The following is an 11,276-nucleotide window of genomic DNA, read 5'->3' as shown; positions in this document are numbered from 1 at the left end:
AACACAGGGAATTATACTCACTATATTATAATAACCCATAATGGAATTTAATCTGCAAAAATACCAAATCCTTACTCTGTACACTTGAAACTAACACAATACTGTAATCAGTTATACTTCAAAAAAAAAAAAAAAAAATCCAGCTTGAAGTTCCCATTGTGGAGCAGCGGAAACAAATCTGGCTGGGAGCCATGACGTTGCGGGTACGATCCCTGGCCTCCATCAGTGGGTTGGGGATCTGGTGTTGCCGTGAGCTGTGGAGTAGGTAGCATACACAGCTCAGATCCTGCGTTGCTGTGGCTGTGGTGTAGGCCGGCGGCTGTAGCTCTGATTCGACCCCTAGCCCGGGAATCTCCATAACCCGCGGCCCTAAAAAGCAAAACAAAAACAAAAACAAAAACAAAACAACAACAACAAAAAATCCAGCTTGAAGAGTCAAAAAGACAGAAAAAAAAAAAAGTGGAATAACGTCCCCCAGCCCCCCTTATTTCTCCCTTTCTTTCTCTCTCTCCCTCCTTCCCTCTCTCTATCTCTGTCTCTCTCCTCCGATCCCCTCTCTGCCTGAGCTTGGTAAATGATCGTGCTTAGGATGCAGCCCCATTTGTCTGATCAAGAATAGAATCAGGGAGAGAGGACTCTGCTAATGGCGAGAACAGACTCTCGAAGGGGAGATACTGCCCTCTAGGGGTTCTTTTGGGAGTCCTCTGGGGCCTTTTTTTGATCAAAATTAATGGGGACTCCATTGGAATTTGTAAACTGGGTACACGGAAGCCTAAGGGCAGGCAAAAAAATGACTTTCTTGCAACACAGCCCAGTCTCCATCATTTGAATATAGCATAGGAGTAGAAAAGAGTATAATCCTTCATACTGCAAGGATTATAGTTAACTAATTCAGATGGCGACTCTGCAGAGAGACAGGTGGTAGAGTAAATATCCTGACCTTACTCCCTCCCTGCTCCAAAAATCCACTTTGTGTGTGTGTGTGTCTTTTTGCCATTTCTTGGGCCGCTCCCGCGGCATATGGAGGTTCCCAGGCAAGGGGTCGAATCGGAGCTGTAGCCGCCGGCTTAGGACGCCAGAGCCACAGCAACGCGGGATCCGAGCCGCGTCTGCGACCTACACCACAGCTCACGGCAACACCACAGCAACTCCCAAAAATCCACTTAAACTCGGCTGAATGCCAGAGGCAAGAGATCCTATTGATACTGTCCTTCCAGGGTCAGACAGGGGTGGAGAAGGGAACGGGAGGCACTGGAGGGCAGATGGAGGTTTCTCCCAGCATTAGGAGGTGTAGCTCCTTCCTGTAGTTACACATATCTGGATACCTTCAGTTTCACTTTTGACTTCAAGTCTTCCAACAAGTGTGTGGCCGATTTTCTGCATTAAATCCCTTTTGTGTGATGCCTACTCTGTTTTTTGTTTTCCCGACTGTTCATTTTTAGGTAAAATAAAATATTTGTTTTAATGCTTAGCTCTTTGACAAATAACCCCGGTGGGTATTCAGTGTCCCTTTATCACATTCTCGTGGTGAGGGCAATAAACACAACAAAGGAACAAATGTGGTACATGCTGAAGATATGCAAGCCAAAAAGAAGCAAGGGAGAGCAGTTTCTGAAGAAAAATTTAAAATAAGGTCTCTAGAAAAGGCTTCAGTGAGAAGGTGATATTTGTGGGGTTTTGGGGTTTTTTTTTTGGTCTTTTTAGGGCTACACCCAAAGCATATGGAGGTTCCCAGGCTAGGGGTCGAATTGGAGCTGTAGTCCCCTGCCTACACCACAGCCACAGCAACACCAAATCCAAGCCGCGTCTGTGACCTACACCACAGCTCACGGCAAAGCCGGATCCTTAACCCACGGACAGGTGAGGGATGGAACCTGTGTCCTCATGGATACTAGTCAGATTCGTTTCCGCTGAGCCATGATGGAAACTCCGAGAAGGTGATATTTGAACAGGGACCCAAAGGATGTTAGAGAGTGAGTCACCCAGAGGACTGGGGTTGAGACTTCCAGTCAGGTGATGAGTTGGGATGATGCCTGGTGTGTCTGAGGAAGAGCAAGGAGGCCAGTGTGGCTTGAGTGGAATGAACCCGTGGAAGAATAATTGAAGATGAGGTCAGAGAAATAATGGAATCCAGATTCCAGAGTGCGTGTTATGTGTGCGTGGGGGCGGGGGGCGCTTGTGGGCTAATGTTAGGGCTCCGGCTATATCTGGGTGAGATGAGAAATCCCAGGACGGTTTTGAGGAGAGGAGAGCTGAAATCACTCTGATTGCACCCTTGAGAACGGACCGGAGCGGATAAAGGCAGAGGAGGGAAATCGGTTGGAGACCAATGTCTCCAATGGCACAGGTCCGAGGTGATGGTGCTCTGTACCAGGGTAGTAACAGTGGAAGTGGTGAGAGATGGCTGAAGACCGGATGTGCAGTAAACTGCTGTAATATGACAAGTGGGATCCCACAGAAGCCAGCAGGTAAAAGCTGGGTCTCATCATTGCAGAGTTAATGGCATGACTGAGGAGCGTCTATGCAGCTAGCAGGCTGCAGTTCTGGTCCTGTGTGTGAGATCTGAATTCGTCTTTGTGGTAGCTGTGTATCAAGCCACCATGAGATGGTGTGGCTTCAGTTTAAATATTGATGGCGAGGATCCTGAGGGGGTCAGGGTCGGGGGTCAGGGGCAGCGGGAGGGAAGGACCGGATGAACTTTCCAGGATGTCAGCAGTGATTCCAGGAGTCTTCCAGTTAAATGGTGCCCAGTAACCAAGTAGGCGAAGGATGTCAGAGGAGATTGGGCTGGAAGAACGCTGAAAATGTGGGGATCAGTCTGCTGCCTGAAATGGGTGGTCTGCCATTTGCATCCATGTTTGCAAAGCAATTTTTTAACTTGGCAAGTCCTCCAGGATGTAGCACCTGTCCAGCTCTCTGGTTTCATCATATTATTCAGTTACTCTATCTCTTTTTAAAAATTTCTATCTTCCTTTAGCCTTTTTTTTTCTCCTAAAAAACCATGTTTGTTTATTTATTGACTTTATGGAGAGATAAGTGACATACAAGAAACTGTACTGGCTCTGTCTGCCAGAGGGCCCAGGACTCAGCCCTGCACACGAGTGCCCTAGCCCTAGCCCAGGGACCCCAAGGCCCCACAACCAGAGGATCTGGGGCCCTGATCCACCCACCAGTGGGCGAGCACCAGCCCCACCACCCCAGCCCTGGGATTCGTGGGCCCCGGCAGACAACAAAATGTTTTTTGTTCTTGTTGTGTTTCCACATAGGTAAAAGGAAAAATTTGGAATTTCAAAGTAATGACTTATTAGATGATGATGAGGTTGCAGAGATGAATAATATTGCTGAAGAGAGCTACTAAGAGCACCACAGCATTACTGAGAACAATGGGAGTTAATCACTGAAAATGAACACCTTAAAGCATTCTAGAAACACCTGGACACAGAAGCACACCTTTCATGAGCTGCCAGAACGGTGGTATTATCTTATGTCACGTAGAGTCCAGAAAATTCCCCTGCCCACTTTTGAGAGAGGAGATTGAAGAAGGCAGATCATGTCTTATTATTATAATGAAAAGAGTTCCGAATTAACGGACCACCTGCAGAAAGAGAACTGTAGGGTAGACGACAGGCCAACACAGGGATCAGCCAGAGGGGTTTATTGACAGAGCTTGAGAGCCCGCCCCCGGGGAGTCCACTCAGGGTGGCTTCATCTGCATTTGGATGGCTCTGGGCTTCAGAGAACTTAAAATTTCCAAGGATTTTCTCTTGGCTGATACTTGGGCTTCACACAGCACATTTTATTATTTGTGCAGTAAACATAGACCCGTTCCTTCCCGAAGCATTTCTGGCGGCATTTGCCGTGAAGATTCCAGCATTTTTTGGTGCCACCTGACACAAAAAAGAAAGAAGAATGGAGAGCGTGTCAATCCTAAGAAGAGGGAGACTCTGGGTTTGAAAAGTCTGTGAAAGGTTGAAAACAGCTGTGTCAGAGGGAACTCGGTCTCCTTTGACTTTGCCCCTGGTCCTCCTTTCTCTTTTTTCCTTCTTCTCTCTTTCAATACAAATAACATAAAGTTTATCGGCTTAAGTATTTTATTTTATTTGGTTTTTCTTTGTTAAGGTTGTACCTGTGGCCTAGGGAAGTTCCCAGGCTAGGGATCGAATCAGCGCTGCAGCTGCAGCCCTACGTCACGGCTGTGGCAACGTGGGATCCTGGCCCCATCTGTGACCTGCAGCTTGCAGCAGGTCAGGTCAGGCTGAGCCAGGCCACGGATCAAACCTGCATACTTATGAATACTGTGTCAGGTTCTTAGCCCACTGAGCCACAAGGGAACTCCTCGGTTTAAGTAGTTTAAAGAGTAAAGTCCCAGAGCATTAAGTACATTCACAATGTTGTGCAATTATCATCACCATTTAGTTCTAGAACTTTTCAATCACCCCAAACAGAAATCTTGCACCCATTAAGCTTTCTCATTTCCCCTCTCCTCATCCCTGGGCAACCACCAATTTTGCCCTCCTCTCTAAAGACTTGCCTACTCTGGGTATTTTATGCCAATGGAAACATATAATGTGTAGCATTTTGTGTCTGGCTTCTTTCATGTAGCATAATACTTTCAAGGTTCATCTATCTATCTATATTTTTTTTTTGGCTAAAATTTCATCACTCTTTTCATAACCTTATTTTTGTTTTGCCTTGTCTTTGCCAAGGCCTGTCATCAAGAAGATGGCTGTACTTAGGTTTTTATTTTTATTTCTTTTTTGGCAAAATACACATAACATAAAATTTATCATCTTAATCATTTTACAGTGTACTCTTTTTTTTTTTTTTTTTTGTATTTTCTAGGGCCACACCTGCGGCATATGGAGGTTCCCAGGCTAGGGGTCGAATTGGAGCTGTAGCCACTGGCCTACACCAGAGCCACAGCGACGCGGGATCCGAGCCTCGTCTGCGACCTACACCACAGCTCACAGCAACGCCGGATCCTTAACCCACTGATCGAGGCCAGGGATCGAACCCGCAACCTTATGGTTCCTAGTCGGATTCGTTAACCACTGAGCCACAACGGGAACTCCTAAAGTGTACATTTCGTTGGTATTGAATGCATTCATATTGTTTTGCAACCACCAGCACCATCTACTCCCATAACTCATTTCATCTTGTAAAACTGAACTCTATTCCCATTAAGCAATAACTCCCATCCTTCCCTCTCCCTAGCCCCTGGAATGGGGAGTTATTGCTTAATCTCTGAAAATGAACACCTTAAGCCATTCTAGAGACACCAGGATACAGAAGCACACCTTTCAAAAATTACCTTAAAATGAATCTTTAACCTAAATGTAAGAGCTAAACTGAGAGAACATCTGGAAGAAAACATAGGAGAAAATGTTTCTGACCTTGTATCAAGCAAAGGTTTTTGTTTGATAGGATACAGAAACATGAGCCAGAGAAGAAAAAAGTGAACACACTAGGCTTCACAACTAAAAGTTCTTGCCTTTAAAAAGGCCCTATTAAGTAAGTCAAAAGGCAATTTGCAGACTGGAAGAAAATATTTAAAGTGTAGATTTTAGGAGTTCCCATTGTGGCTCAGTAGTTAATGAATCCTACTAGGAACCCTGAGGTTGTGGGTTCAATCCCTGGCCTCGCTCAGTGGGTTAAGGATCCGGTGTTGCCATGAGCTGTGGTGTAGGTCACAGACGTGGCTCAGATCTGGCATTGCTGTGGCTGTGGTGTAGGCTGGCAGCTGCAGCTCTGATTCGACCCCTGGCTTGGGAACCTCCATATGCCACAGGTGCGGCCCTGGAGAAGACAAAAAGACAAAAAAATAAAATAAAATAAAAATAAATAAAAGTGTATATTTTATAAAGAATGTTTACCTAGAATATGTAGAACACATAACTCAACAACAAACCTGATTAAAAGTGGGTACTAGACCAAAGATGCCTTATATATGGCAAACAACTACATGAGAATGTGGTTGTTGTTGTTGTTGTTGTTTCGTATTTTTAGGGCTGCACCTTGTGGCCTAGGTTCCCAGACGAGGGGTCAGACGGGAGCTGTATCCACTGGCCTACGCCACAGCCACAGCAACGCCAGATCTGAGCCATGTCTGTGACCTACACCACAGCTCATGGCAATGCCAGATCCTTTATCTCAGTGAGAGAGGCCAGGGATCGAACCTGTGTCCTCGTGGATACTAGTCAGATTCGTTTCTGCTGAGCCACGAAGGGAACTCTGAAAATGGGTTTAATGTGATTAATCAATCATGAAGTATTTTAGTCATCAGTAAAATAATTAAAACTACATATTCACTGGAACAGCTAAACTTAAAAGACAGTACCATGTGTTGACAAAGATGAGAACAACTCTAAATCTTATTGCTAGTGGGAATGCAAAATGGTACAGCCACTGTGGAAAACAGTCTGCAGTTTTCCGTAGTTTATCACAGCCTTATCACATAACCCAGCAGCTCCGCCCTTAAGTATTTACTCCAGAGAAAGGAAGACCTGCATTGGACCAGTCATCGCAGCTCTATTTATAATAGGTAAAAACTGGAAACTGATCAAATATCTAACAACTAGTTAATTGATAAACAAATTGCGGTATGTATTAATACAGTGAGATATTACTTAGCAACACAAAGGAACTAGATATTAATATATGAACAATATGGATGAATTGCAAAAATATGATGCTAAGGTAAGAAGCCAGGCACAAAAGACTTATTGTTGTTTAATTCCAAAAGACCAAAAAAGTGACAGAATGTAGATTCGGCACAGTTGGTGGCTGGGACCAGGGAGGTGACTGCAAAGGGGCGTGAGAGATCTTTTTGGGGTAACAGAAATGTATTATACTACAGGTGTGATAGTGGTTATATGACTGTATATATATATTTGTTGAAACGTGTGTTGTATACTTGAAATGTGGACGTTTAATCTTATGTAAATAATATCAATAAAACTGATTAAAAGAATTTCAATAGAAAATGGCAAATAGTGAGAAGAGGTAAAGGAGATTTAACACAGAAATGGGATGAAGCCTTGAGAAGGAAAATCAGAGCAAGATGTCAGAAAAATACTACAAATTGTAACTATAATTCTTAGGCGTTCTCTTGCAGATCAGCTGGTTAAGGATCTGGGGTTGTCACTGCAGATGACAGCGGCAGCTGTCGCTGCTGTGGCATAGTTTTGATCTCTGGCCAGGGAACTTCTGCATGCCATGGTTGTGACCAAAAAAGAAAAAAACCGTTCTTAAAGTAACAGATGACTTGATACTATACATAATAATATATCAATACAGCTGGAAGGTATTTAAAACGATAATAAAAGATGTCCTGGAGGAGTTCCCATGTGGCTCAGTGGAAACGAATCCGACTAGAAACCATGAGGTCGAGGGTTCGATCCCTGGTCTTGCTCAGTGGGTTAAGACGCGGCTCGGATCCTTTCTGTGGCTGTGGCGTAGGCCGGCGGCTGTAGCTCCAATTCAACCCCTAACCTGGGAACTTCCATGTACGGTGCGGCCTCAAAAGAAAAAACAAAGAAGTCTTGAAAATGCCAACGGAGTAAACAGTATGTTTGAGAATATTGGTGTGGAAGAAAGAACATACAGAGGTAATATGGAATATTTTAAGTACAAATTCTGTAATGCTCCCTTTGAATAGGATTATTAATATGAATTCATGAGGTATTTAATGTCTATTCAATGTGTTGATTTTCTCACCTGCTCTGTCTCCTGAGAAGATGTGGAAAGAAGGATCAACTTAGTAGCACTGAATATTTCTAGCATCTAGATCACAGTTCTGAAATACCATTTTCCTACTAAAAAAAACCCAGGGCTTCTTGAAGAAATGCTTAATTCAAGACTTGATGTAGGAATTGGACAAGATGAGCCCAGAATATCTTGTCACACCACATAACCAGTCGCCTACTGGTGAAACTGCTTTTGTTAGCTAACAAAAGGCCAAAGTACTGAGAAACTGTTTTCTCAAATCACACCAATCAGAAACTCCGTATTTACAATCATATCGGCAAGACATTCTTCTCTGAGGAATGGAGTCTTTCCATTTTGTAATTTTTTTTTCTGTTTGTTTGTACAACCATACCTGCGGCATATGGAAATTCCTAGGCCAGCGGTCGAATTGGAGCTGCAGCTGCTGGCCTACACCATAGCCACAGCAATACCAGATCTGAGCTGCATCTGCAACCTACGCTAAAGCTTGCAGCAACACCAGATGCTTAACCCACTAAGCAAGGCCAGAGATTGAATCTGCGTCTTCACGGACACTATGTTGGGGTTTTGACTCCCTAAGCCACAACGGGAATTCCAAATCAAATCTTTTTATACTGAAAGGCACTCTTTTTTTTTTTTTTTTTTTTGGTCTTTTGTCCTTTTAGGGCCGCACCCGTGGCATATGGAGGTTCCCAGCCCAGGGGTCCAGTTGGGGCTGTAGCTGCTGGCCTATACCACAGCAACCAGATCCTTAACTGACTGAGTCAGGCCAGGGATCGAACCCGAAACCTCATGGTTCCTAGTTGGATTTGTTTCCACTGCGCCACGATGGGAACTCCGCACTCTTTTTTTTTTTTAAATTACAGTATAGTTGATTTACAATTGTTGTACCAATGACAGCAAAGTGACCCAGTCATATATATACTATAGATACACATATACACACACATTCCCTTTCTTATATTATCTTCCATCACGTCTATTCCAGGTCTCATTCTCCACACCCTGCCCCTCCCCTGAAGAGGTCCAGGTTACCTGGAGAGAGTTGGGACAGGAGCAGCAGTGTGGCCAGAGTCAGCAAAAGGAGCTTCATGGCTGGAAGCGGCCAAGTGAGGCTGCAAGTCCGATGAGATGGCAAAGCTAATGGAGGAGAGCTCTGGCCACTCTGGATCCCGCTCTCTTGGTCCAGCCGGAACAGATGTCACCCGCACATGCCTTCAGCTGCCCGCGGGCACAGCCCCCGCGTGCCCTGAGCCCACAGGGTGCGGCCACACGCCCTGAGCTGGCACGCTGCCTTCCGTCTTTTAGGTCAAGCCACAAGGTCAGACGTCGAGCCAAGGGACCACAAGGGGGCGCCACGCACATGGAGTCCGGTAGGTCGAGGAAGACTTCACAGCGAAGATGGCCCTGAACCTGTTTTGAGGATTAAGTACCAAGGCACCAGGCAGATGAGCTCAAATGCTGTTCCAGACAAAGGAATGTCCGTTCAAAGGCTTATGCTGCTGTTGAGCATGAGAAATACATGTGACCGGGGCTAAACCTGGCAGGAGAAGGATGCTCCCAGCAGTAGCCTGGCTGCGCCTTCTCAGAAGTACTGGCAGCCACAGCCTTGCCATCTGAGGGCTATCCATGGGGTCAGGCATTCTGGGCACCAGGCTGTGCCCCCTCCTCTTATCCAAGAACCAGCTGTTGGGGGTCCTTCCTCTGAAGTCTTAGGTTTGAAAAGCTGTTCTGTTCCCTCAGTGGCTGCAGTTCCTGAGGCTACACTCTCTAGTTACTAAGAGCTGTTTCCTCAGGGTCCTCTTTGGACAACGGTGTAACCAATTCCCGATATAAGGTAATATGTAAGTGTAGGAGTGAGGTCAGTTAGTGAAAACAACTCTTTCTAAAACCTTTACGATGACGAGGAGACAGCGGCTGGGACGGAACTCTGCCTAAGGCCTGGAAATCCATGATCATTGGTCACCTTTGTTAAGGAGGTTCATCTTCTTTATTATTATTGCTTTTTAGGGCCATACCTGTGGCATATGGAAGTTCCCAGTCTAGAGGGAACAGCTGCCAGCCTACACCACCGCCACAGCAACACGGGATCGAAGCTGCTCTTTGACTACACCACAGTTCACGACAGTGCTCGATCCTTAATCCACTGAGTGAGGCCAGGGATCAAACCCATATCCTCAGGGCCACTATGTTGGGTTCTTAGCTTGCTGAGGTACAATGGGAGCTCCGTATTATTATTATTATTATTTCTCTGCCTCACCTGTGGCAGCTGGAAGTTCCCATCGCAACACTGGATCTGAGCTGCATCTGCAACCTATGCCACAGCTTGTGGCAACACCAGATCCTGAACCCACTGAGCAAGGCCAGGGATTGAACCTGCATCCTCATGGACACTATGTTGGGATCTTAACCTGCTGAGCCACAACGGGAACTCCAAGGAGGCTTATTTTTTCAAACATAAGTTAGTTAAGGCTCAATTAGGGAAGCTGCAGAACCACTATTGCATTATGGAATAAGGAATCACTCTTTTTTTTGGTCACACCCACAGCATGTGGAAGTTCCCAGGCTAGGGATTGAACCTGCACCACAGCAAATAACCAGAGCCATGATAGTGACAACACCACATCCTTAACCCACTGAGCCACCAGGGAACTCCTGGAATAAGAAATGTCTTAGTAAGGACGAGACTCTATACAGTTGGGGGAGGAGCTGGGAATGTAAAGATCTGGGGGGCAGGAGTGGTCACTGAGGGAGCGGGTGTAGGAGCCTGCCAAAGGTCATTTGCTCTTCAAAATTACTGCCTGTGGAGTTCCCTGAGAAGTGGCTGGTGGTGTGCCTGGGCCCCACGTCACTTTGGTCAGCCGTGCTGGCAGTTTTGAAGCAGAGCTGATGCACAGCAAGGAAACAGTGAGGACAGACTGAAACCTGCAGATGCTCCCCACCGCCTCTAACCAATGACAGCCTTCAGAGCACAATGATGCTACTTCATTTCCACCTCCCAATCTCATGCCAAAAAAAAAAAAAGAAAGAAAGAAAGAAAGAAAGAAAGAAAGAAAGAAAAAAGAAAGAATTTGTGGCAAATTCTAACTCAATTCCACACAGGGAAATGAATTGCAAAATGTAGTTTCATTCTAGCTTGGGCTATTTGAGTATCCACCAGGCTGAGCTGCAAAAATATCACCAAATGTGTTGCCGGAGGCCAGCTCCGGCAGCCAGGCAGCATGCACTTCCCGATCGGAGAGGGATGAGGCGTCAGCAAATGTACAACACACAGACAGCTTCTTTGTCCCTTCTTTCAGGGCGCTGGACTGCTCAAACTTTATTGGCAATGGTGGTTGATTATATAGACAGTTTTTCACTATAGATTACATTACAGTGTTAAAAGTACATTGGTTAACTATTACATGGTATAGCAGCTATGCATCCTGTTTTAAGTTCTCTATCTTAACTAAACTTAGTGAGTACTTTGAAGAGGCCATAAAAGACAAGAATTTAGCATTTACAAACTTTATTTGTAGACTGGCGCTTATCTTCAAAGCGTTATGGCAGGG

General features: G+C 45.3%; 1 protein-coding gene across 1 annotated transcript; it reads right to left on the bottom strand.

Moving 5' to 3' along the window:
* On the bottom strand, window positions 3,604-9,033 carry DEFB123 (defensin beta 123). Its single transcript, XM_003134373.4, has 2 exons — window positions 8,761-9,033; window positions 3,604-3,887 (listed from the first exon to the last, which is right to left on the bottom strand). Exons 1-2 carry the CDS (start codon window positions 8,816-8,818, stop codon window positions 3,742-3,744), a joined length of 204 nt encoding a protein of 67 aa, XP_003134421.1. The 5' UTR covers window positions 8,819-9,033; the 3' UTR covers window positions 3,604-3,741.

This window comes from Sus scrofa, chromosome 17, assembly GCF_000003025.6.
Source record: "Sus scrofa isolate TJ Tabasco breed Duroc chromosome 17, Sscrofa11.1, whole genome shotgun sequence".
Lineage (NCBI taxonomy): Eukaryota > Metazoa > Chordata > Mammalia > Artiodactyla > Suidae > Sus > Sus scrofa.
This window is presented reverse-complemented; position numbering and strand designations above follow the sequence as displayed.

What these genes read in the sequence shown, in the direction of transcription:
- DEFB123 (XM_003134373.4), bottom strand. Translation starts at nt 8,818, where the DNA reads ATGAAGCTCCTTTTGCTGACTCTGGCCACACTGCTGCTCCTGTCCCAA. An exon ending in CCTGTCCCAACTCTCTCCAG is followed by an intron (nt 3,888 to 8,760) that starts GTAACCTGGACC and finishes TTTTTGTGTCAG; the next exon opens with GTGGCACCAAAAAATGCTGG.